The 27,995-nt window shown below is 41.5% G+C and overlaps 1 protein-coding gene across 2 annotated transcripts in view; it reads right to left on the bottom strand.

The window, feature by feature from the left end:
- LOC135558658 (receptor-type tyrosine-protein phosphatase N2-like) overlaps window positions 1–27,995 on the bottom strand; it is a 145,617-nt gene that overhangs the window by 32,648 nt on the left and 84,974 nt on the right. For both annotated transcript variants that reach the window (XM_064992657.1, XM_064992658.1), the window contains 2 exons: window positions 6,809–7,021; window positions 3–209 (listed from right to left, as the gene is read on the bottom strand). In XM_064992657.1, coding sequence (XP_064848729.1) covers window positions 3–209; window positions 6,809–7,021 — 420 coding nt within the window. The remainder of the gene's footprint in view (window positions 1–2; window positions 210–6,808; window positions 7,022–27,995) is intronic.

Raw genomic sequence — 27,995 nt, 5'->3', positions numbered from 1 at the left:
ACCAGGATCATGTGTCCAGTGGAGATGTCCATGTTGGAGTGGACGGGTTCCTCAGACCAGGAGGATGTGGAGCTTCGTGCCGAGGGGCTGACCATGGGCCCCCCGTCGCTGAATTGGGACGACACACTGTTGAGCCGTGACGACACACTGTGCATCGGCTCTGGGCGCTCCGCCGGCGGCTTGACCGACATCCGCTGACGACACAGCTCCTAGGAGCAGAAGGAGGGACACGGGTAGACCATAAGCACCGTTTTATTTGACCTTTATTTAACTAGGAAAGTCAGTTCAGAACAAATTCTTATTTTCAATGACGGCCTAGGAACAGTGGGTTAACTGCCTTGTTCAGAGGCAGAACGACACCTCGGAGATTTGATCATGCAACCTTTCGGTTACTCGTCCAACGCTCTAACCACCTGCCTCCCCAAGTAAAAAAGTAGTAATAGTAACAAAGTAAACTCACTTATTCCGTGAAATACATGTTTTTCATATCCTAATGTTTCTTAAGACCTACCTATTCAGAAACAATGTATTTTGATGGTATACATTAAATTGATTATTAATAGGCTGTTTAAAATATAAACTCAGGACCCTGTCTTTCAAAGATCATTCGTAAAAATCCAAATAACTTCACAAATCTTTATTGTAAAGGGTTTAAACACTGTTTCCCATGCTTGTTCAATGAACCATAAACAATTAATGAACATGCACCTGTGGAACGGTCGTTAAGACACCAACACCGTATAGACGGTAGGCAATTAAGGTCACAGTTATGAAAACTTAGGACACTAAAGAGCCCTTTCTACTGACTCTGAAAAACACCAAAAGAAAGATGCCCAGGGTCCCTGCTCATCTGCGTCAATGTGCCTTAGGCATTCTGCAAGGAGGCATGGGGACTGCAGATGTGGCCAGGGCAATAAATTGCAATGTCCCTGTGAGACGCCTAAGACACAGGGAGACAGGACGGACAGCTGATTGTCCTCGCAGTGACAGACCACGTGTAACAACACCTGCACAGGATCAGTACATCTGAACATCACACCTGCGGGACAGGTACAGGATGGCAACAACAACTGCCTGAGTTACACCAGGAACGCACAATCCCTTCATCAGTGCTCAGACTGTCCGCAATAGGCTGAGAGAGACTGGATTGCGGGCTTGTATGCCTCTTCTAAGGCAGGTCCTCACCAGACATCACCGGCAACAATGTCGCTGGACCAGACAGGACTGGCAAAAAGTGCTCTTCTCTGACGAGTCGCGGGTGATGGTCGGATTTGCGTTTATTGTCGAAAGAATGAGCGTTACACCGAGGCCTGTACTCTGGATCGGGATCGAATTGGAGGTGGAGGGTCCGTCATGGTCTGGGGCGGTGTATCACAGCATCATCGGACTGAGCTTGTAGTCATTGCAGGCAATCTCAATGCTGTGCGTTACAGGGAAGACATCCTCCTCCCTCATGCGGTACCCTTCCTGTAGGCTCATCCTGACATGACCCTCCAGCATGACAATGTCACCAGCCATACTGCTCGTTCTGTGTGTAATTTCCTGCGAGACAGGAATGTCAATGTTCTGCCATGGCCAGTGAAGAGCCCGGATCTCAATCCCATTGAGCACGTCTGGGATCTGTTGGATCAGAGGGCTAGGGCCATTCCTCCCAGAAATGTCCAGGAACTTGCAGGTGCCTTGGTGGAAGAGTGGGGTAACATCTCACAGCAAGAACTGGCAAATCTGGTGCTGTCCATGAGGAGGAAATGCGCTGCAGTACTTAATGCAGCTGGTGGCCACACCAGATACTGACTGTTACTTTTGATTTTGACCCCCGATTCGTTCAGGGACACATTATTCCATTTATTTTAGTCACATGTCTGTGGAACTTGTTCAGTTTATGTCTCAGTTGTTGAGTCTTATGTTCATACAAATATTTACACATGTTAAGTCTTCTGAAAATAAACGCAGTTGACGGTGAGAGGACATTTATTTTTTTGCTGAGTTTAGATGTTCCTAAGGCGTCATAGGCTGCTTCTTGCTTCCAAACGGTTTTGGTGTTAATGACCATGTTAATGACCACCTCCAAGGAAACGACTGCCATCGCTAAATTTACGTCACTATTATACACTACCTTTGGGAGTGCACATTCACAATCAATAAGGGTTTGACTGATGTCATATAATTTTTGCTATTGCGCACGTTAACATTTACAGTTTACATACTCTCAGCTTACATGATGTTGGTGGCTTGGCACATCTAATGAAAATACAAAAGGCCTATATAAAAGGCCCTTCTGTAGAGTCATTTTAGTATTTTGTGCTCAAGCATGTGTTCAACCTGTTATTTCAGTAATGCTGAAATATTATTAGAGGAATATTTAAGGAATACAGAAATAGTTACGACATTTTCTCCAAGACAATGTGTTCAAATTATTATTTTTCTCTGCTTCATGATCTGGCCTGCATTCCAAATGGCACCATATTCCTTTTCTAGTGCACTGCTTTTGACCAGGGCCCAAGGGGGAATATGTAGGGAATAGGGTACCATTTAAGACGCAACCCTCGTGCCAGTCTGTTATACTGTATATGGTTGATCACCATGTTGTATTGTAGGATGTGGAGGAATGTTGAAAACAAAAACCCTGTGTCAAAAGATACATCTGTTCTCCAGTGTGAGCCAGAGACAGAAGATGGAATGACATTTTCTCTAATAATGAGTTCAAATGATACTTTTTCTCAGTCACAGCTGAGTGAGGATATCTGTTGGGGTAGCAGTGATGTAGCCTAGCTAATGTCAGAAGACGTCGAGTTACACATGCTCCAGTCATTAGGAGAGAGATAATCATGATTAACACTTGCTGTGAGTGACAACACAAGTCATTTCACCATCCCTTCATTATCTCACTTCTCCTCATTCTCCCTCTGACCTTGATCTATTGGCTGTCGTCTAAACCATAACCATGGCAATTAGGTCTGTCTGTGTTTTACCAGCAACCATACACTTAGCACCATTAACTGGTAGGGGTATATTGCATGCTTACACTCTGCTTCAGCGTAAGCACACACAATATCTGCAGCGTTATAGAAAAATACAGGAATCCAACTAGTCATATTTCTATTAACATGCTAGAAGTCTAGTAGCTTATAACCACTCAATTCAACAAAAATCTCTCCGCTCGCCCGCCAGCCCACCTTTCTGTCTGTCTGCCTGTCTGTCTGCCTGTCTGTCTGTCTGCCTGCCTGTCTGTCTGTCTGTCTGTCTGTCTGTGTGACTGTCTATCTGCTTGCTTGACCATCTATCTTCCTGTCTGTCTGTCTGTCTGTCTGTCTGTCTGCCTGTCTGCCTGTCTGTCTGTCTGTCTGTCTGTCTGTCTGTCTGTCTGTCTGTCTGTCTGTCTGTCTGTCTGTCTGTCTGTGTGACCGTCTATCTGCTTGCTTGACCATCTATCTTCCTGCCTGCCTGCCTGTCTGTCTGTCTGTCTGTCTGTCTGTCTGTCTGTCTGTCTGTCTGTCTGCCTGTCTGTCTGTCTGTCTGTCTGCCTGTCTGTCTGTGTGACCGTCTATCTGCTTGCTTGACCATCTATCTTCCTGCCTGTCTGCCTGTCTGTCTGTCTGCCAGCCAGCTTGCTTATCTGTCCCCGCAGCCACCAGGGAGGGCCTGCCTCTCCCCCATCCCCCTACTACAACCCCATTACAGCCAGACAGCCACAGCGTTACTGCAGGCTCTAACATTCACATTAGAACAACTCTACATGCTAAACTTTCTACCAGTTAAAAGTCCTAATAAAAAAAGCCCCATATGAAAATGACCTCTCCTGAGATATTCAATTAGCTGCCTGCAAAAAGCCCAAATGAACCAGGCAAGGAGAAAAACATTAAAAACGTTCCACCAAGGTCAGGTTCACATTGAATAACACATTATTTACAGCTTCAGTATGGCACTGCCCAGGCAATGGAGAAATGAACAGTGTCCCAAATAGTACCATATTCCCTATATAGTGCATTACTTTTGATCAAAACCTGGTCAAAAGTAGTGCACTATATATGGAATAGAGTGCCATTTGAGATTCAGTTCAGATGTATCCTAATTTATGGGATATTGATTTTCATCTATACACTTAAACAGGAATTTATGCCTCTGCATTCCAAATGGCACCATATTCCTTTTCTAGTGCACTGCTTTTGACCAGGGCCCAAGGGGGAATATGTAGGGAATAGGGTACCATTTAAGACGCAACCCTCGTGCCAGTCTGTTATACTGTATATGGTTGATCACCATGTTGTATTGTAGGATGTGGATGAATGTTGAAAACAAAAACCCTGTGTCAAAAGATACATCTGTTCTCCAGTGTGAGCCAGAGACAGAAGATGTTTCATTATTTATGCTTCCAAATTATGTTTGAAAACAAGCTATGCTTGTGTTATGTTATATTTCTCACACACAAATCTGGAATTGAAGACAGATTTTTTTGTTTAAGTATACATTGTAGAAATTAAGAAAAATGTTTCATGATGGAAATGTATTCCAATTGGTTTGGTTCAGACGATACAGAAAGCACAAGCTTTCACAAAACAAAGTCTGGCCTGACATAAAATAATAACATTAAAAAAATGGACAAAGACACAAGAGGCCTATAAGTCATGTGACTCCCAAATGGCACTCTATTCCCATAGAGCTCTGGTCAAAATAGGGATTATGGTACCATTTGTGAGGCGCCCATACATCACCCTGGGCAGTGGGAGCGTCTGTGAAGAGTGGCCAGTGGGGGCGAGCCTCCAACACCAGTCCATAGCTGCGTCTCAAATGGAACGCTATTCCAATGGGCTATGGCCCAAATTTGTGCATTATATAGGGAATAGGGTGCCATTTGGGAAACAACAAACCCTCTGGCACAATGTGTGAGTGAGTGAGTGAGTGAGTGAGTGAGTGAGTGAGTGAGTGAGTGAGTGAGTGAGAGAGAGAGAGAGAGAGAGAGAGAGAGAGAGGCTGGGTGGGTTTTCGGGTGGGCAGAGAGAGAGGAGTGTGAGGGAGGAGGACAGAGGAGGAAGGCCAGAGAGGGATAACATAAGCCCCAGTAGACTCTTCAACAGTATGACAGGCAGTTCCCATGTCTCGCTTGGCTATCAAGGGAGAAGGAGACTGCATCATCCACAATACCCCCCAAGATGAAAGCCAACAGCAAGCACTCAGGTACGACAGGCAGCCTGCCAATCAAGCTTTTCTCTCTCAGTGTCAACATCATACTTTCATAACACAGGAAATTATGCCTGACAACTTGGAGACCAAGCTAAGGCTCAAAGGATTCTGTGATAAACAGAAATCTGGTTGGACACTAACGCAACGGGAGTGTTGTGTGTGGGGGTATATAGATGTGTATGAGTGTGTGTGAGCATGGCCTCAGACAGACGCACCCAGGGCTTGGGTCATTAGCATGCAGCAAGGCTGTGTGTGTGTCAGGCTGCCCGCTGCTACCCCTCTGCTTTGATTGCATGTAGGTCTAAAGAGCCCCTGCTACTGGGCCACACACACACACACACACACACACACACACACACACACACACACACACACACACACACACACACACACACACACACACACACACACACACACACACACACACACACACACACACACACACACACACACATCAAATATTTGCATTTTAGTTGCATGGCCAAGGTGGTAAATGCATTAGGAAAAGCCACTGACTCCTACTGGAATTGTGTAAAGGCACAGTAAACATCAATTAAGTGGAAATGTGCAGGAGCCCAGCAGTAAGTGGATCATGAAAATGATTTAAGACTAATAAAACTATCCAGCCACCTTGTTGGTTAATATGAAATACATCCTATAATGTCACAGTAAAACATAAATTTCAAAGTAGAAACCCCACCTCTTCAATGAGTATCTTAAATAATCCCACGGCACACCCCCATCCCCCCTCACTGAAAGAAAACCCCAAAAAGAACTACCACCCCTGCCTTTCGTGAACTAACTCTAGCACTTGGCTTTTTTCTACTAGCACTGACTTCGCTGATAGCTACTTTACTGTGAAAAAATGTACTTAATATGACTGAGATATGTTGTTTCCCACCTAGCTATCATAAGATGAATGCACTAACTGTAAGTCACTGGAAAATAGTGTCTGCTATATGACTCAAATGTAAATGCAGATTGAAACAAAATTGAATAACCTACTCTAGTATTATTTATTGAAATAAGACGTGAGAAAAGCACCTACAGTAAATGTAAATACTAAAGAGGAGGGCATTCTTAAATCAATGCTCACCGGACTGCCCTCATTTAAAAACAGAAGGGAGAAAAGGTCAGTGGTGGAAATGTAAATCTAACTCTTTGCTTAAAAAGGCACTTAATATTGTATTATATTAATTGGACTTGTAGGCCGTTGGATAATTACGCCAGAGGGGAATTTAAATGATTTCCAGCACAGATAGACACTGCCACCCGCAAACCTGTTGGGTTCATATCATCTTACATTTTCCCAATTCCCAAAACACTCAGAATGGAATCTACTCCACAGTAAGAAAAATGGCAAATACAGACATAAATTACACCACATAAAATGTATATATTATACAATCCAAGTAGATTAACAAGTGTACACACTCAAAACAATCTAACACACACAGAGATTCAGAAAAAAAAAAAAGACCAAACAGATCACATCATCTGTATTTTTTTGTGTCCTATTCACTAAAATAGTGCACTACTTTTGACCAGGGCCCATAGGGATAGGGTACCATTTGAGACGCAGATATTAAAATAAAGACTAACTAACGTCTGACATATATCCTCTTACCTGATAGGTGGAGGTAGCATCGCTGCCTGTGTCTGTTCCCAGGTTGGTGAGCTTCTCCTTGAGCTTGTGGTGAGAGCGGTGTCGGAGGCAGTAGACCACAGCGGAGGCCAGCAGCACAGCCACGATACACAGGATCGACACCACTGTCAGGATCATGTACTTGGTGGACTCGGCCGTGCTGTACTTGGTAGGGATCTGGTTTATCTGGCTTCTCTGTAGGGAGGGGGACAGGGGGGGGAAGAGAGAGGGAGAGAGAGAGAGGATTACACATTATTACATGATGAGAGGATGTTTTAAGACCTCACACATTTTCTTTATCTAAAAATGTTTATGTTTTGGTTGGACATACAGTTGTAGTCGGAAGTTATAATTCACTTAGGTTGGAGTCATTAAAACTCATTTTTCAACCACTCCACAAATGTCTTGTTAACAAACTATAGTTTGGGCAAGTCGGTTAGGACATCTACTTTGTGCAAGACACAAGTAATTTTTCCAACAATTGTTTACAGACAGATTATTTCACTTATAATTCACTGTATCACAATTCCAGTGGGTCAGAAGTTTACATACACTAAGTTGACTGTGCCTTTAAACAGCTTGGAAAAATTCCAGAAAATTATGTCATGGCTTTAGAAGCTTCTGATAGGCTAATTGACATAATTTGAGTCAATTGGAGGTGTACCTGCAGATTTATTTCAAGGCCTACCTTCAAACTCAGTGCCTCTTTGTTTGACATCATGGGAAAATCAAAAGAAATCAGCCAAGACCTCAGAAAGAAAATTGTAGACCTCCACAAGTCTGGTTCATCCTTGGGAGCAATTTCCAAACGCCTGAACGTACCACGTTCATCTGTACAAAGAATAGTACGCAAGTATAAACACCATGGGACCATGCAGTTGTCATACCGCTCAGGAAGGAGGCGCGTTCTGTCTCCTAGAGATGAACGTACTTTGGTGCGAAAAGTGCAAATCAGCAAAGGACATTGTGAAGATGCTGGAGGAAGCAGGTACAAAAGTATCTATATCCACAGTAAAACGAGTCCTATATCAACATAACCTGAAAGGGCGCTCAGCAAGGAAGAAGCCACTGCTCCAAAACCACCATAAAAAAGCCAGACTACGGTTTGCAACTGCACATGGGGACAAATATTGTATTTTTTTGGAGAAATGTCCTCTGGTCTGATGAAACAAAAATAGAACTGTTTGGCCATAATGACCATCATTATGTTTGGAGGAAAAAGGGGGAGGCGTGCAAGCCGAAGAACACCATTCCAACCATAAAGCACGGGGGTGGCAGCATCATGTTGTGAGGGTGCTTTGCTGCATGAGGGGCTGGTGCACTTCACAAAATAGATGGCATCACGAGGAAAGAAAATTATGTGGATATATTGAAGCAACATCTCAAGACATCAGTCAGGAAGTTAAAGCTTGGTTGCAAATGGGTCTTCCAAATGGACAATGACCCAAAGCATACTTCCAAAGTTGTGGCAAATGGCTTAAGGACAACAAAGTCATGGTACTGGAGTGGCCATCCCAAAGCCCTGACCTCAATCGTATGTGGGCAGAACTGAAAAACCGTGTGCTAGCAAGGAGGCTTACAAACCTGACTCAGTTACACCAGCTCCGTCAGGAGGAATGGGCCAAAATTCATCCAACTTATTGTGGGAAGCTTGTGGAAGGCTACCCAAAATGTTTGACCCAAGTAAACAATTAAAAGGCAATGCTACCAAATACTAATTGAGTGTATGTAAACTTCTGACCCACTTGGAATGTGATGAAAGAAAAAAAAGCTGAATTAAATCATCCTCTCTACTATTATTCTGACATTTCACAATCTTAAAATAGTGGTGATCATAACATTTTTTTACTCGGATTAAATGTCAGGAATTGTGAAAAACTGAGTTTAAATGTGTTTGGCTAAGGCGTATGTAAACTTCCGACTTCAACTGTAAGTATGCACATCGATGTTGCAGATAAAAAGCTGATCATGTTTTTGTTCCATCATCTGTGCGTATTAGTGCACTAAATATGTAAACTCCCCAAATAGGAAAACAAAAGATAGATTATTTAGGAACAAATGGAATAAAATGATATATTTTGAAATTAGTAACGCAACCACTGTTTGCTTCATTGGACACAATAGTTCCCCTGCTGTATTTTTCCTAAGACATCATTGAAAGTAGAACCTGAAACTCATAACCAATGACTAGTTGAGTAGCTACAACCTGTCAAGCACTTAATCCACTGCAAAGAAAAATACCTCTAAAAGCAAACATTGGGATGTGAAACAGCCTACTTCATTTTGCACAGTACATTGCTAGGAAGAAAGCCCAACAATATACAGAGTGCTAAATTAAAACACCATATAAACCTACACCCGAATAGGCTACATATGGAAAAAGCATTACATGTAGAAAAAACATATTAGAGAAGAGATATTCATTATGTTATTCATTAAAAGCAGACTGTCTTACTGCTACATGGAATTCATTTCAGAGGCCAGTGATCTATGGATAATGGCCCTGCTCCATTCAAACTGGGATGCATTCCAAATGGCATCCTATTCCTTTATAGTGTACTACGTTTGAACAGGGTCTCTAGGGTCCCATTTGGCGAAACAAATAAGAGTGCCATTTGGGACACAGTCCCATCCACAGTAAATCAACAATAGCCTGATAATTATCTCTCATTAGAGACAGCATAAATGATGTTAGCAACAATACGGAGCAGGGGGAAGAATGAAGAGACGAAAGCTGCAAATTGCAATCCCAACTACCAGACCTACAATTCCCCCTTTTTACAGAATTTTCTAAAGAAATCAATAGTGAGAAAGGCTTGGTTTCTTGGCTTGCTACAAGATGCTACAAGATGGGAATAATTCCTTAACCCATTTTTTTCTTCTTCTTTTTTTTTTAGATCCTCTTTGTAGTGTTACAATAAATAATTATTTTCCAACCGCCCTCTCTCTCACAATTATAAATGTCTCACTAGGCTATTCATTATCTTGTTCTAATGGTAATGTAATGCTATGTATTCAGCGTGCCACATTCTATTTTCTACTCTGTATTACATTGCAGAAATGCAAGGCCCTCATTTACAGTGAAGGCTCTGTATCTCTGCATCATAAAGACCTGGCAAGCAAATATTGTGGGTCTAAAAAAAATGAAAAGGGCCCGGTGGAACCTGGTCGGTCGGTGGCAGGCCAGGGGTCATTGGGATTAGGGCCGGACCAGTCTGCATCCCAGTTAATGGAAATGTGTGTTGAAAGAGGCTGTGATGGCATCCCAAATGCCATCCTATTCCCTATATGAGCACTACTTTTGACCAAGGCTGTGGTCAAAGGTAGTGCACTATATAGGGAATAGGGTGCAATTTGTGACGTGGCCTGTGAGATGGGCTCTGCTTGGGCCTGCCTGCCTGCCTGTCACAGACGTGTAAGCCCCTGGGAGGTGGAAGGGAAGGGGCGGCCAACGAGCGCTGCACAAGGATTGTTCTGGAATGCCTTGTGTTGTGAGGCTGTGAAGCAGGGTACCCCACCACTACACTGAGCGGTGTAGATCTGTTCCCCCTGATTTCATTCATAGCTAGATGTATTCAGCACCTTGAAAGAATGGACACAGAAAGCCCCACAAAGGGAGACAACAGTTGCCCAATGCTTTGTGAGGTCCAACTTGCCTGGGAGCATTAAGTCCTACTGTAAAGCCTGGTTGAATGGTAACGTGATGGTGTTAAAAGGAAACAGTGGAAAGCTCTCTTATCTCTTGTCTCAGTGCTGTGATGAAAACTAGCATTTCTCAGTCTGGGAGGTAGAATCCAAAAAAGACTATATTATTTCTAAAGATTACACTCTAAAAGATTCTTAACATTCTATTTCCGCTGACCTTCTCTCAGTCCCTGGGAGAAAAAAAGGAATGTAACACTGATGTAACTAACATAAATATTGCAAAATGAACTGAGCAGATTTTTTATATTGTAAAAACTCTCATTAATAACACATTTTAACTGCATGACACACAAGCTTTGATTCCAATGCAAAATATATTTTTACACAGATCAAATGACTTCATTTGTATTTTTGTTTTGTCAAATTACATTTCATTGAGAAAGATTGATGGCATCTTGCTTGGGTCCTGTGTGGCTCAGTCGGTAGAGCATGGCGCTTGCAACGCCAAGCGTCGTGGGTTCGATTCCCGCTGGGACCACCCATATGTAAAAGTAGTGGCCCCAGCCGACTTGTAAGTCGCTTTGGACAAAAGCGTCTGCTAAATGGGATATATTATTATTATAGTAATGGCCATATTTAGTCTTCACTCTGTAACTGTTCACTCATTCCTCACTGGACAGATGCTTTAGCTTCTAATACTTACTCACTCTCTTCTTCATAGCTGCCTTCTTATGCCTCACTCTCACTCTCCCTCTTTCTATTGATTCAAACAAATGTAGCCTGACTTCTCCTGCTTAATCAACATTGGGTTGTCTGTGAAGTAGGGATGTTTTAAATCACGTCTATGAAAAATGAGGAGCTGAGGTTCTGTTTGTGGTGCAGAACCACAGAACCAGATGCTGTGGAATAGAGCAAAACCATAATAATAATTGAAAAGCAAAAAGCTTGCAGGGGGAGATCGTTCCAAATAAATATGCCGATACAGTGTGTGAGATTTATTATGTGAAGGACACATGTTTTCCCTTCATGCATTTACAAATAAAATTGAACACCAAAAGAATATTCGGTACAAAAGCAACATAGACGAGAGATGACCAGGCAGGCCAGACAGACAGACAGACAGATGGACAGACAGAATCTACTCTTTAATATTGCAGCTCCAGGGCCTTCATTTCCTACAACTCTCTCCAAAGGCTTAGCACTTTCAATCAAATGACATGGCAACATCTTGACGCACAGAGGACTGTGTACGACTGAATCAAATTATATATGGAAATAAATGCAGAAACATTTGCATTTCTTAATTATGTTTGGTCAAAAATAGATTAACAAAATATATATGTGCCAGTATGAATATATATTTTTTTAAATCATGAATTGACACAGATTTCCTTGAAAACAAATGTGATTGGTATAAAGATAATTTGTAGTCTGACATGTAATGTTTTACATAATATTTAGGCTACTGTTGGGTTTTTAACTTACATTTGTCTTGCTCAATTTTAAGAAACAAATATTTAGTTTCAACCATATTTAATGGAATGCAAAAAATATATATAGAATAAACTGAAAATAATGTCTGAGAGCAAAAGAGAAGGGAGTTCCTTTTATGACGAGAGGTCTATTGTTCGTCTGTCCTAAAGTGATTGTACTTGCAAATTTCCATATCACACAGGCAAACGTCATCTGACATACACAGCTCCTCCTCAGCATGCAATGGAGAAAAATATTAGCATAGCCGTCAAGGATGGATGCTGCACACTATGGGTTCAAGCTTTTCATTTCAACACATATCAAATGTAGGCAAGTCTGCCCAAAATAACACTGATTCTCCTGAGAGAAAGAATATCCTATAGGCTGCAATAATCTCAAGAAAGAGAGAGAAAGGATACTTAATTAAAAACCATTCAATTCGTGCAGATAAATTCATTCAAATAGATGTATTATTGCCGCAAAATTGACACCATATAAGACAGGTGTATTTCTCATACAATCCATAGGTTATACAGGTTTACATTCTGATGAGAGAAAACTGTTAGGATTCTGTTCTACAGCGAAACATACCAAATAAAGTTACTAAAACCTTTGAATTAAATGGGCAGAAAAGCATGGGCAATACAAATGCAGAGGTGGATTTGAGTAACGGGCTCTTTATTTTCACCTTTATTTTTAACGTAGTCATACTGAGACAAAGGTCTCTTCTTCTCTCTTGCAAAATTAGAGACCTCCTAAATCCCATCCAACATGTTTTTCAATTCTTACATTTGAAATAGAAGGCATAGAGAGAGGGCTTGAGTTGAGGGATGTTGGTTGGCTTGGTGAGGGGGCATGACGGATTAGGGGGCTCCCTTAGATAAAAGGCAGATGGATTTCTACAGCTCTGGCTTACTCAAAATCATTGAAAAAAGGTCAGGGGGGAGAGAGGCGCCTAACTATTGTTCCCAGCCAGCTACTTGTGAGGAAACAATGATCTCTCCCTAACCTCGGATAATACAATGCCTTTGAAAAGTTCACCCCATTTACAAAACCTTTCAGCAAACAGGCGTGTGCGCACATACACACACCCACGCCCACTTTTCAAGAGAGCAATTTAACATTTCAAGAGTGTATAAATTGGTAACACAATTTTCACACATCAAATATATATAGGCCTACTCTACTGGATGTTGCTTCTATTTTATTGTTCTTTGGATCTCTGTCTGATAAACATAGCTTTTTAACTTTGATATAATGCACTTTATATTGTGATTCATGATGATCCTACAAATAAATTATATGCACACAACATTAAAACAAGTAAATTATCCATATAAATTACAACATGAAGTGCCACTATTGCAGGCATAATAAGTGTTCTATATTCAATAAGGTCTGCTCACTGTATCAATGTATCAGAATACCCGATAATACTGAATAGACTAGACAAAAATATACCTGATACATAACGTTATGAGAATATTTTTTTATAAAATAATCTAGATTGTCTAGGCTACAGACATATGCACGGAGTCCACCCCTGGCAAATGTGAGCCATCAAATCTTCGCGATGAGTAAAGTAAACTCCAGGTACTGCACCGCGCTAACTTCTGATTGCTATAAAAGTGTTGTCAAAATAGATCGAAAATGTGAGAGACATGAATTAAAATATTATTTTATGATTTCAGCCTTTGGCTAATTAATATACAATATTACCACAGGAGGATTACGCATGGCCATCATATCAAATACAAAAACGCAATGCATGTTGCGCAATTATCCATATTGAGCAGTATCCTACTGCTATAGCTATAGCCTATGCATGACAAAACAAAATACGTTAATAGATAAGCATATGAACTCAAAGCACAATCAAAATGATGAGCAATACCCTACACAACATACGCCTGCTGAACATGAGATATCTCGAGATCGAGAGGAAGTGAAGCCAAGTGGTGTTGCAATAATGCGTAATCAGAAGCGAGTATTTACCCAAATCCATGTTGAGATGCTACGGAGATTCCTTGAGTTTCAGCTATTCCCTATTCCATCTGAGAGCACGCGCGACACGGCAGCCGATGCACAGACACTAGCAGCTGCGGCGATATCAGCAAGAATGACTCTGGTCTTTCGTCTCTCAAAAGTTCACAGCCTCTGTCTTCCATTCATTTCATCTGTGACAAAGGCAGCGGTTGCACTGCTCCGTACTCCTCAAATGAGGTGAAAGCTTGGAGAAAAATGTAATACACCAACATATTTTTTTTTATCTCGACAAACTCTGAAGTAAGAGAAGCCTCAACTGTACCAGCACGCTGAAAGCTGCTTCAGTAGAAAGGAGAAGCCTGTGGGTGATTCTATCGCTTTGGAAGACTAGAAAGTGAGAGGCTCCTTATATTCAGCGAGTCCGTGTCTGAAACACATCACGTCACATCCACTGGTTGCTATGGTGATGCCTCCACATGTTGCGGACAGTGCAGTGAACATAGTGGAAAGCTTGAGTAGAGCTCAGAGCTGGCTGTTGAAAAGCTTGTCGGGAATATGAATGGTCCCTGCGCAATTGCTTGCCTCTCATTTATACAATTGTTTAGGGTTAGTTGATGGAATAGCCAAACTAGGTTTTCTTTCTATTTATTTTGTTTCCTTCTTGGACATGATTACTAATTGTGTCATTCCACGAAATGAGTGCGTTCTGCATCCCTCTGATATTTCAAGTATAAATGATGCACCAATATTGAATTGTAAATGCCTGTTATATTAAATGAAGTGCCCTTTTAATATAGACCGCATGGAAAATGTAATAAATCTGATGTTTAATATGAATACAAATGAAGCTTTGTGTCAAGTCCTTCTGTGCACTCTGTGACTTCCAGGAAGATTTCTAAACCCCTTAACAACCAACATTTCTCCAAGTTTTCCGCATCTTTGTGAAGCCCTAGTTATTTTGTTGCTTTGACAAATATATTTCTGAAGTAAATCATTTATTTCATGTGACGAGTGATTCATTTTAAGGTAAAAAAATATATATAGTGAAACTATTCCTTCAAAAGAAACATTGAACATCTAATAGTCAAATCATAGTGTAAAAGCAGGTGAGCTGGTTCTACACTTTTAGCACATTTCTGGTGTTTTGTGGCAGAAAACTGTGGGTCAACCATAACATGTCAACCCTGTTACACATAACATGTCAACCCTGTTACCCATAGATAGACAGGCAAGACATTTTTTTACAATGTCACATTTTTTTGTGAAGCTTGCATTCAATTGCCCCTCCCTGTTGCACACAACAAGCTTCCATTCACTCTGTCAAAAGGGGATTTATAGCAGATTTAAGAATATGTTAAATATGTTTTTCATTAAATTGAACATGTGCTCTTCATGACAGAATGTCAACGTTTTCTTTCACCTTGTTACACTACCACAAAAGGCACTAATTTTGTGGAACAACCAAATTAATGGAAGCAAAAGGGTGAAACCATATAATTCATTTACATCTATGGGTTGAAAATCATCCTTTAGCATTCACCTGCTCCCCCCAAAAATGCCACCACAAAAAGTAAAATCTGACAACCATCATTCTTGCTGTCTTATGCCAGTCCTGCTGAGACACAAAACTAGGTATCTGGTGTTTGGTATTGCAGGTGTCAGCAATGTCCATAAACTGCAGTAGTGACTCTCAATGTCCTACCCTCAAAAGACCACAATATGCAGAGAGAGGGAGCAGAGACTTAGTCTGCTACAGTACACACAGGGACAAACATCCCCCCAAAAAACAATCAACAAATACTGGCAATTAGTTATTAGCACCAGAAAGGACTGCTCCTATGTAGGGCAACAGCTGCAGCAAACATGGGGGAAGGAAGGCTGGGTTGCAGGGTCTGAGAAACCAGGAGGGGGACGAGGGGAGAGGTGGACGGGAGAGAAAGAGTTAAAGAAGGTATGTGTCCTGAATGGCACCCTGTTCCCTATATAGTGCACTACTTTTGACCAGGGTCCATAGAGAACAGGGTGCCATTTGGGAAGCGGGCTTCGATAGGGGAGAGAAGGGGATCTTGTCTAATGCAGATGACAAGTCTTGGTGGGACGCTTCAGTTTATCTTTCTATTCAGGCCCCACTCTTGCGTTCGTTGGTCCATTGTTCCCCTGTGTGACAGCTGGAGGTGACAGGCTCAGCTCTTGAACAAAACAGGGCCCTTTCACTGTGCACCGGGCCACACTCGGACAAACAGAAAGGATGCCACAGCCAGCTACAGCTTACAGCTCCAATATCTCATTTCCCCCTTAGCAGCATGCAAACACTCTCTATTAGGATAGGCTGGCTAGCACAGGGGTTTTCTAACTCTAAGCAGCATCTTAAAAGGCAGGACACAGCAAGAAGACTCTATGGTGGATTAATTGTTGGAGTTTTTTTTTTAAACATGTTGTTTTGAAATGTATTCATTTATATTGATTCACTATTCATAGCTTCCGCTCCGAATGAGGTGCAAATATGAAACCAACTGCGACAAGTTCCCTGACCTCTCTTGTCCATGATGCTATGGCAATACATTTGATATGAGAGATGGGGGAAAAATAAGTGCAACTTCCTTTGCCAAGCTGAGAGCACAAATTCAGTAGCAGCCCACCAAACTAATCTCTCCACCTGTCAAAGTCTCTTGGTATTCTGAACAAAACAAACATGCAAAGCAAAAGCCTGGGTGAGTCTCAAACGGCACCCTATTCCCTAAAAAGTCCACTACTTTTGTCCAGGCCCATTGTTAACCTTCGTATCCCCTCAACATAGGCCGCAGTACACCATTATGCACCTATAACACCTCGCCTCCACATCCTCTCTTTGCTGCTGAAAAACCAACTGTGACGAGGCACTCATAAGGGCAGAGAGATTTATAGTGATATTGAAAAGGATTGGACACAGAGAGAATAAGCAAGCAAAGGAAGCCTATTTTCTCTGCAGTCCGGGTGCTTCTTCACACCGCTCAAGCTGTACCTGCCCAGACAGCCCACACAGAGGGTGCGTCCCAAATGGCATCCTATTCCCTATATAGTACATTGCTGTTGACCAGAGTAAGCTCACTTCACAAGGTGGAACATTTTTGACAAGCAAGCCCATATAACCAGCCTGCGTGTGCGTGCTGGAGAGACTGGCCGGGCTCAGGCTCGGTCTGCAGTCTGACAGGTGTCTGCAGGATTTCCACCAAATTGAGCATTTCATGCTGTGTGCTTGATTTCACATCCCAGGTCACATAGTCCTTGGTTGGTCACAGAATAGTGTGATCAGTCCTTTAAAAAAAGGGGGCTAAACAGGGTAGGCTTTAATTTACATCTGAAAACACACCCCACCCCTTCAAAATGCCACTGAGATAATCTAGTTATTTTTTCACAATGAATTCTCAAATAAATAATCAAATGATCATCTTACTGTCACAGCCCTTATCACATGGTTATATAATCATCAACTGTATCCAGAATGTAGGATTTTAATTAATAGAAAAAACTGCTAGTGCATGAGAGTGTAAGAAATGAGTAGCTCAGATAAGGTACAGTTACTTAGCACATTCTTCCACTACACAGTATAAGAAGAAGAGGAGTAGTGGTAGATTGGTACTGAGTAGACTGAGGTCTGGCTCCATAAGTACATCATAAAGCAAAGAACTACCAGATGTAAAAAAGCCTACAATTGTCAGGGACCTTATTGTTATCACAATCCCCTCAGCCTGCCAGGAACAAAGAGAGCCAATTCATTCAGGAGACTCTGAGGCATTCTCAGTTGTGTGTGCAAGCGCGCATGGGCGCTCTATGTTGAAAAGATCTATGCATGCTACGAACACAATTAGAATTCTGAAAACAGTCATTGTTGGGAGGAGACGTCGTCTCTCCCAAGTGTCTTTTGACTGACCACCTGTGTGTCTGCCGGGGTGAATGAAGAAACCTTGGAATTAAGCGAGCAGGATGTTCAACGCTTATCCACTGAATGGGATTGCTCTCCGAGAGCATGCATTTCACTGGCATAATGTTACAGGTGGCTAGCTGGGGATGTGCTGTTGTCAGTGGAGGTGGTCTTCCACAGCTGTTCGTCATATACTTTATATAGAACCTAAGGGGAAATTATGTTATTCAATTCTATTGGAAAGATATAAGAGTCTCAGTGAAATACAGCATGGAATACAATAACTCAAATATAATTCAACTTACAGAAACAAAGAAAGTGAGTACAATATTGACTTAACGTTCTCGTACTGTGACTGAGATAGGATAGGCCTTCCCCTTGGTACAGACATGTATTCATCACCCGACCATCACAATGTTGTTAATGTGGCTCTGGTGGGGTTTAATCAGCCACATTAGTTGAAGAAGAAAACAGACAACTGGGTGACTTTTAAACACTGAAGACCTGAGAGCACTAGTAACAAAATCTGCTACACAGCCAGAGGGTAACAGTGTGGCACATTTTTCACAACAATTTTGTGACCATTATCAAAGTCATGTTATTTTTTTTTAAACACTACAAGTCAGGAAGGGGTGAGATCACATTTTCCACAATGGGAAGGAGAGAAAAAAGAAAACATTAAAAGCTTGCATAATTATTCATCATTAGCTGCACCCCCTCTGGACCAGGCCCATGTCATTGTCATGACAACAATATTCCCCACCCCCACAGCACCCTCCCCACCCCACCGCTCAAACACCAATGTGACCCGCTCTCAACTGAAAATGTCCTCCAGGCAAGCAACTTATGTCTGCTTCCCAAAAGGCTCTCTATCCCCTACATAGTGCACTACTTTTGACCCGAGCATAGTGCACTATATATGGAATAGGGTGCCATTTGAGACGCATATGGTACATTACCCCATGTCTCTGATGGTTAGGGAGGGGAGAGTGGCAGTGGGCCAGGGTGCTTGAGCCTGAGCCATACCCTCCCCTGCCACCCATTTCTCTGGCCAGCCAGCCTGGCTCATGTCTCATGGTGTCTCATGGTGTACAGAGTGACTTAAGGCAATGGCTCTGATTTCACAGTTTAATTAGTGCTAATCTGAGGAAGTGTGGCCAATGGTAATGGGTTGGCACACACACACACAAAGTAGCAACACAGGGGAATGTCAGGACAGGGTGTTGGGATAAGAAACCAGGATTCGTTTCTGAGCTTGATATTCTTTTTACATGAAGACTTTGTACCCTTAAGTAAATGTGAATTTGTCATTTGTAGTGCTACTACATACTATATTGCACAGGATCCTGCATTTTACGGCACAGTAGCTCTCTTGCACAGCTCTGCAATGTGCAATTCAAATATGTTTACAAACACAAATGAAAAACAAATAATATTCCAAATAAATGTTGCTTCTCTTTTATTACTCATCGACTGACGGATTTGTGGGAAGAAGGGAGGTGGTGATGAGGGAAACTCCTGAACCTTCTATTTTCATTTAAGAAACATTCTAATCAAATTTCTCCTTATGCATTTATAATTGATATGCAATCAGTCACTTGAGACAGATACCTCCGACAGGTATTCATCCATTACATTTGGGCTTGTGCTCATTTCATGGTGCCTGCCTGTTCTACTTTTGTTGTTTATGCGTATTCAAATCAAAATTTGTAATTTTCAGTTACTCATTTGAAATGTCTCTCTTGGTAGTGAAAGTGCCTGATCTCCACAGAGACCTTTCTATCCTGCAGGGGTGTGTTAAGATGCCCTTTGAGAGGAAACAGATAAAACTACATCAACATTTAAATCTTTTCACTGTGATCCAAATGATAAACTTGATAAAATCTGTCAAAAGTAAATAGTTATATTGCCATCAAAATGATTACATCTATTCAGTAATTAGTTGATAAAAGCTACCAAGGTCAATCCGATGGGAGATTGCTCTCTCTCTATTATTCTCGGTCTCCAACAACCTCTTCTCTCGCTCTTTCTAGCTCTCTCTCTCTGCCAATGCTTCGGTCTTCCCTTCTCCAGCAGAGATTGTTTTTGGAAAAAAATGATAGTTATTAGTGAAATGTTGGTGAAATGTCTGGCACAGGACGTACCAATTGCTAATCATAATATAGATGTAGACATCCTATTGTGTTTGATCAGGTAGGGAATATAACAGAAACCAGTAATACACTAAATGGAAAATTAACTCCAGCTAATTGTTCAGCATTCACTGCATGCTCCGATTAAAAACAACTCAATTTGCCGATATAGGAGGAAGACAAACAACAATATTACTACTAAAGTAATGTATTAAATGCATATGTAAAACAACTGAGCAACAATACCAGTATAAGCCTACAACTGAACAAATGTTACCTTGACCTTTTATGATTTCAATTATATGAAATTAATATAATGAGAAATTCGTGCAAGACAACGCTGTAATGTTGATTATTAAATCAAAGGGCTCTATTCAATCTGTAAAGCTGAAGCGTTACAGATTCCGTGATAGAAATGTAAAGGTAATTTCCGATTGAGCCGACATAGCCAGCGCATAGCATGAATGAAGTCTCCGCTAAAAGCAGGAAAATTGCCTTTCAATTTCAATCACGCTGTAAAACTGAAATTTCCGCCATGCAGATTAAATAGAAGTCCAAGAAGAGACACACAATAAACAAACAAACAACATCGGAAAGTATTCAGACCCCTTGACTTTTTCCACATTTTGAAACGTTACAGCATTATTCTAAAATAGATTCAAATGTTGTTTTTTCTCTCTCATCAATCTAACCACAATACCCCATAATGACAAAGCAAAAACAGGTTTGTAAAAAACCTGAAATATCACATTTACATAAGTATTCAGTCCTTATTCAGTAGTTTGTTGAAGTACCTTTGGCAGCGATTACAGCCTCTAGTCTTCTTGGGTATGACGCTACAAGCTTCGCACACCTGTATTTAGGGAGTTTCTTCCATTCTTCTCTGCAGATCCTCTCAAGCTCTGTCAGGTTGGATGGGGAGCGTCGCTGCACAACTATTTTCAGGTCTCTTCAGAGATGTTCGATCAGTATCAAGTCCGGGCTCTGGCTGGTCCACTCAAGGACATTCCGAGACTTGTCCCAAAGTGTTGTCTTCGCTGTTTGCTTAGGGTCGTGGTCCTGTTGGAAGGTGAACCTTCACCCCAGTCTGAGGTCCTGAGATCTCTGCAGCAGGTTTTCATCAAGGATCTCTCTATACTTTGCTCAGTTATTTTTTTCCTAGTCTCCCAGTCCCTCCCGCTGAAAAACATCCCCACAGCATGATGCTGCCACCACCATGCTTCAGATTAGGGATGGTGCCAGGTTTCATCTAGACGTGATGCTTGGCATTCAGGTTAATGAGTTCAATTTTGTTTTCATCAGATCAGAGAATCTTGTTTCTCATGGTCTGAGAGTCTTTAGGTACCTTTTGGCAAAGTCCAAGCGGGCTGTCATGTGCCTTTTACTAAGGAGTGGCTTCCGTCTAGCCACTCTACCATAATGGCCTGATTGGTGGAGTGCTGCAGAGACAGTTGTCCTTCTGGAAGTTTCTCCCATCTCCACATAAAAACTATAGAGCTCTGTCAGAGTGACCATCAGATTCTTGATCACCTGCTAGACCAAGGCCCTTCTCCCCCGATTGCTCAGTTTGGTCAGGCGGCCAGCTCTATGAAGAGTCTTGGTGGTTCCAAACTTCTTCCATTTAAGAATGATAGAGGCCACTGTGTTCTTGGGGACATTCAATACTGCAGACATTTTTTGATACCATTCCCCATTTCTGTGCCTCAACACAATGCTGTCTGCCTGTTGCTGACTCTTAGCAAACTTTTAGAAAAAATTGTGTTTGACCTGATACAATACTATTTCTCTGTAAACAAATTAACAAGAGACTTTCAGCATTCTTATAGAAATGGGCACTCAACATGTACTGCACTGACACAAATGACTGATGATTGGTTGAAAGAAATTGATAATAAGAAGATTGTGGGAGCTGTATTGCTAGATTTCAGTGCAGCCTTTGATATCATTGACCATAACCTGTTGATAAAACGTATGTGTTATGGCTTTTCAACCTCTGTCATAGAACACATAGGGTATTCTTTAATGTAAGCTTATCTAATGTTAAACATGTAAAGGGTGTTGTACCGCAGGGCAGCTCTCTTGGTCGTCAATTATTTAACATTATTTTTTTAACCAATGACCTGCCATTGACATTAAACAGTCTGTGTGTCTATGCATGCTGATGATTAAACCCTATACGCATCAGCAATCACAACTAGAGAAATCACTGCAAACCTAAACGGAGATTTGCTGTCGGTTTTAAGAATGGGTGGCTAGTAACTAGTCCTGAACATCTATTATACTAGTCCTGAACATCTATTAAACTAAGAGCATTGTATTTGGTACAGATCATTCCCTAAGTTCTAGACCTGAGCTGAATCTGATCCTGAATAATGTGGCTGTTGAACAAGTTGAGTAAACTAAATTTGTCACGTGTGCTCCCTCTCTGGCCTCTAGGTCAACCAGGCTGCTGATTATTGCTCACACCTGTCACCATCGTCACATGCATCAGCACCTCATGACAGTCACCTGGACTCCATCACCTCCTTGATTACCTGCCCTATGCATGTCACTCCTTTTGGTTCCTCTCCAAGGCATTATTGTTTCTGTTTCATATCTGTGCGTTGTTCGTATATCTTGTTTTATATTATGTTTCGTTCATCTATTAAATTTTTCACTCCCTGAACTTGCTTCCCGACTCCCTGCGCACACTTTACAAAATGACTTGGTGTGCAAACTGTCATGGTCAAAACATATTGATTCAATGGTTGTGAAGTTGTGGAGAGGTCTGTCTGTGATAAAGAGCTCTAGTTTGACCTTATCTTGATTATTGCCCAGTCATATGGTCAGGTGCTGCAAAGAAGGTCAGGTACTGCTCTTCGCTGTAATCAGAGGGCTAATATCAATACTATGCATGCCAGTCTTTCTTGGCTAAAACAATCCCTTCTTGTTTTTATAAGAAGCATTCATGTTACGAAAAGTCCAAATTGTTTGCATGGTCAACTTACACACAGTACTGAGACACACACTTACCCCACCAGGGGTCTTTTCACAGTCCCCAAACCCCAAACATACAGTATTATATAGTCATGATTGCATGGAACTCCCATCAAAGTGAACAGCAAAACTGGTCTCAAAAAACAGATAAAGCAACACCTCACTGGACAACGCCTCTCCCCCATTTGACCTGGATATTGTGTGTATGTACACACATGTAGGCTATGTGTGACCTTTTACATTTATATAGTTCTGTCCTTGTCTAATAAAGTTCTGTATTATTTCATGTTTTCTATGGACTCAAGGAAAAGTAGCAGCTGCTATAGCAACAGCTAATGGGGGTCCTAATAAAATACAAACAATACCAAAGAAACTTGTATAAATAAAATGGTATTTTTCATATTTGTCTCTGCAGAAATCATCTGATGAGATCCCCTCCTGAGTCACATGATGATGCTTAATGTGTTCACAAAGCAGAAGGGAAGGAGTTGATGATAACAAACTGTCTCCTCATACCGCAACAGCCCCAGGAACCCACCTGCTCTAAAGGTCAGGAATGAACTCACACTGCTCAGCCCCTCCCTCCCTCCCAATAATGAAAATAGTGAGTTGCGAGGGCTGTTAAGAAGACCAAAAATGTACCCTATGAGTACATACCAATACATTACACACTACAGACCCAAAACACATATGTCACTACCAACAGTGAGTCCCTGCTGAGATCACTGAGGCTGAGATGGTACAACACGACTAATACAGTACAGCTCTTTGCATAACAGCTCTAAAATACTGTGATAGCACAGAAACCAGACAGAGATTGAGACAGAGATGGAGATTGTGATCGAGAGTCTATATGTGAGTCTGTTTGGTTTTGAACTGTGAGAGTCACCTACCCGTTGTATTTATAGTTATGTGCAACAGCACCATAGCGATCCAAGAGCAGCATCTGATGTGGTGAATAACTCTAGAGCTATCCCAGCATGCCCCTGGCCACAGTCCTTATAGTGGGGATGCATCCCAAATGACACCCTATATGATGCACTACTTTGACCAGGCCCATAGAGGTCTGGTCTAAAGTTGTGCACTATATAGGGAAAGGGTTGCCATTTTGCATGCACGCTGGGCCTTATTACCATATCAAACCCCATGTGGATGCTGATATATTGGGCATAAAAATAGAGGGAGTACTTCAATAGCCTATTGATAACATTTTCACATAGATACATTTAAATATCTATTACAATAGATGCAGATGTATTTCTCTCCATAGCACTGATGCCCCAATATTTTTCTCTCTTTGTAAAGGAAATTTGAGCTGGGATAATGTCTGTATGCCGGTAAACAGATAAGCCTTCTCTCTCTGGGCAGGTAGCTTAGTAGTGGGCGGCAGGTAGCCTAGTGGTTAGAGCATTGGGCCACTAACTGAAAGGCTGCTGGTTTGAATAGCTGAGCTGAACAAAGTGAAAAATCTATTGACGTGCCATTGAGCAAGGCACTTACCCCTAATTTGCTCCAAGGGTGCTGTACTACTATGGCTGACCCTGTAAAACAACACATTTCACTGCACCTATCTGGTGTATGTGACAATAAAAACATATACAGTACCAGTCAAAAGTATGGACATCTGCTCATTCAAGGGTTTTTCTTTATTTTTACTATTTTCTACAGAATATTTTTTATAATTTTTTTATTCAACCTTTATTTAATAGTGAAGACATCCAAACTATGAAATAACACATGTAGTAACCAAAAAAGTGTATTTTATATTTGAGATTCTTCAAAGTAGCCACCCATTGCCTTGACAGCTTTGCACACTCTTGGCATTCTCTCAACCAGCTTCATGAGGTAGTCACCTGGAATGCATTTCAATTAACAGGTGTTAATTGTTAAAAGTTAATTGTGGAATGTCTTTGCTTTTTAATGCGTTTGAGCCAATCAGTTGTGACAAGGTAGGGGTGGTATACAGAAGATAGCCCTATTTGGTAAAATACCAAGTCAATATTATGGCAAGAACAGCTCAAATAAGCAAAGAGAAACAACAGTCCATCATTACTTTATGACATGAAGGTCAGTCAATGCAGAAAATTTCAAGAACTTTGGAAGTTTCTTCAAGTGCCGTCGCAAAAAGCATCAAGCGCTATGATGAAACTGGCTCTCATGAGGACCACCACAGGAAAGGAAGACCCAGAGTTAGGATATGTTCATTAGAGTTAACTGCACCTCAGATTGCAGCCCATATAAATGCTTCTCAGAGTTCAAGTAACAGACACATCTCAATATCAACTGTTCAGAGGAGGCTGCGTGAATCAGGCCTTCATGGTCGAATTGCTGAAAAGAAACCACTACTAAAGGACACCAATAAGAAGAGACTTGATTGGGCCAAGAAATACGAGCAATGGACATTAGACCGGTGGAAATCTGTCCTTTGGTCTGATGAGTCCAAATGGGAGATTTTTGGTTCCAACCGCTGTATCTTGTGAGATGCAGAGTAGGTGAATGGATGATCTCTGCATGTGTGGTTCCAACCATGAAGCATGGAGGAGGAGGTGTGATGGTGCTTTGTTGGTGACACTGTCTGTGATTGATTTAGAATTGAAGGCACACTTAACCAGCATGGATACCACAGCATTCTACAGCGAGACGTCATCCCACAGGCTGTGTTTGACCAAGAAGGCGAGTGATGGAGTGCTGCATCAGATGACCTGGCCTTCACAATCACCCGACCTCAACCCAATTGAGATGGTTTGGGATGAGTTGGACTGCAGAGTGAAGGAAAAGCAGCCAACAAGTGCTCAGCATATGTGGGAACTACTTCAAGACTGTTGGAAAAGCATTCCTCATGAAGCTGGTTGAGAGAATGCCAAGGGTGTGCAAAGCTGTCATCAAGGCAAAGGGTGGCTACCTTGAAGAATCTGAAATATAAAATACACTTCTTTGGTTACTACATGTGTTATTTCATAGTTTTGATGTCTTCACTATTAAATAAAGGTTAAATAAAAAATTATAAAAAATATTCTGTAATATTCCTATACAATATCAAACAAATGTTTTTGATAGGGCATCTAGGCATGAGATTGATTTCCAATCTATGTGAAATGGGTTAAACAGCCATATAATTAAATAATAATAAATTATTTATTTCAAATGAAATCAATGTTTGTCTGTTTATTACTATCAAAACAATTATAACATGTCATCAGGAGGCAGCCACACAGTAAAGGCATTAAAGCGTATTGTATTTAGAGCGGTAAAACCACAACAGATAGCTTTAATCCTTTTTTATAGACAGAGTTGTGCAGTCAGTGGTTTTGTCCCGCACCCTATAACCTATTTAATTTACTACTTTTGACCAGGGGCCTGTAGGGCTTTGGTCGAAAATAGTGCACTACATAGGGAATAGGGTGCCATTTGGGACACAACCAATCTCTCCCAGGATAGGTTACTTGTAGCCACCATGGTTGTAATCAATTAAAATTGCTGTGTGGGGCTATCTAATCACTAACCACGCTTCTGTTTTCTTTTTGATGAATTCCTTCCCCTTACTGTCTAAAACACAGTTTTGAGGACAGATTGGAAGGAGAACAACTCAAGCTGAACAAAGCAGCGCAGGGAACTGCCTGGGATTAGTGGTAGCTACTTCAGGACAATTATAATCTGGTTTCTGCCCTATAACACTACTCATAATTGGACCTGTGTTGAAGAAGTGTGGAAACAACAATGCCTGTCTCCCAAATAATAACCTATTCCGTATATAGTTCCCTTATAGGGCTTAGGTCAAAACTTGTTTTATTTTTCTGTTATTTTACCAGGTAAATTGACCGAGAACACATTGTTATTTACAGCAACGATCTGGGGAATAGTTACAGGGGAGAAGAGGGGGATGAATGAGCCAATTGTAAACTGGGGATTATTAGGTAACCAGATTGGGCATTTAGCCAGGACACCAGGTTTGACACCCCTACTCTTACAACAAGTGCCATGGGGATCTTTAATGACCTCAGAGAGTCAGGACACCCATTTATAACAACCCATCCGAAAGACAGCACCCTACGCAGGGCATTGTCCCCAATCACTACCCTGGGGCACTTTTTAGACCAGAGAAAAGAGTGCCTCCTACTGGCCCTCCAACACCACTTCCAGCAGCACCTGGTCTCCCATCCAGGGACTGACCAGGACCAACCCTGCTAAGCTTCAGAAGCAAGCCAGCAGTGGTATGCAGGGTGGTATGCTTCTGGCTAAAAACTTGAGCACTATATAGGGAATAGGGTGACATTTGGGGAACAACCAATGCCTGTGTTGTCTAATGGTATAGCTATAACATCAAATGTTAATTTCTGTTTTATTTCAAACTCAGATATTGACAATGAAATGGATGCTCTACCTCTCCTACAATCTACAATGAGAAAAATATAGTATATCCAGCAGAACATGCAGTATGTAGAATAGAAAAACCTTGAAGTTGGGCACTTTGAAAAAACTTAACTCAGTCTGTCTGATTACAGTAGACATGATCCATCTCAGTGTTCTCAGAGAATCCATTTCGGAGCAGAATCGTGAAATGGAGTAGCACTCTCCACCCGACCCAGGCTAAGCAAAGAAGATTGAGGCAGCAGTGCAGCACCAGACATAATCTGAATAGGCCTTGTTTGTGTCCCAAATGCACCCTATGCCCTACATAGTGCAATATAAAAAACATTTGGGGCCACTCATATGCAAAATGCTTCAATTTTTTTCTTTTTTTTCTTCAAAAAACAGATAAAGCAACACCTCACGGCACAACGCATCTCCCCTATTTGACCTGGATAGTTTGTGTGTATGTATTGATATGTAGACTGCCTTTTATTTATATTTTATGTAGTTCTGTCCTTGAGCTGTTCTTGTCTATTAATGTTCTGTATTATGTTTCATGTGGACCACAGGAAGAGTAGCTGCTGCTTTTGCAACAGCTAAAATACCAAGAAATGTGATCAGACCCCTATGCGCCATGGTCAAAAGTAGTGCACTACATAGGGAATAGGGTCTGATCACAGTAGATAACACAGATAGGAGAGACACT

This window comes from Oncorhynchus masou, chromosome 17 (assembly GCF_036934945.1).
Source record: "Oncorhynchus masou masou isolate Uvic2021 chromosome 17, UVic_Omas_1.1, whole genome shotgun sequence".
In the NCBI taxonomy this organism is placed as follows: Eukaryota; Metazoa; Chordata; class Actinopteri; order Salmoniformes; family Salmonidae; genus Oncorhynchus; species Oncorhynchus masou.
The sequence above is the reverse complement of the archived record's forward strand: the minus strand, read 5'-3'. Positions and strand labels throughout refer to the sequence as shown.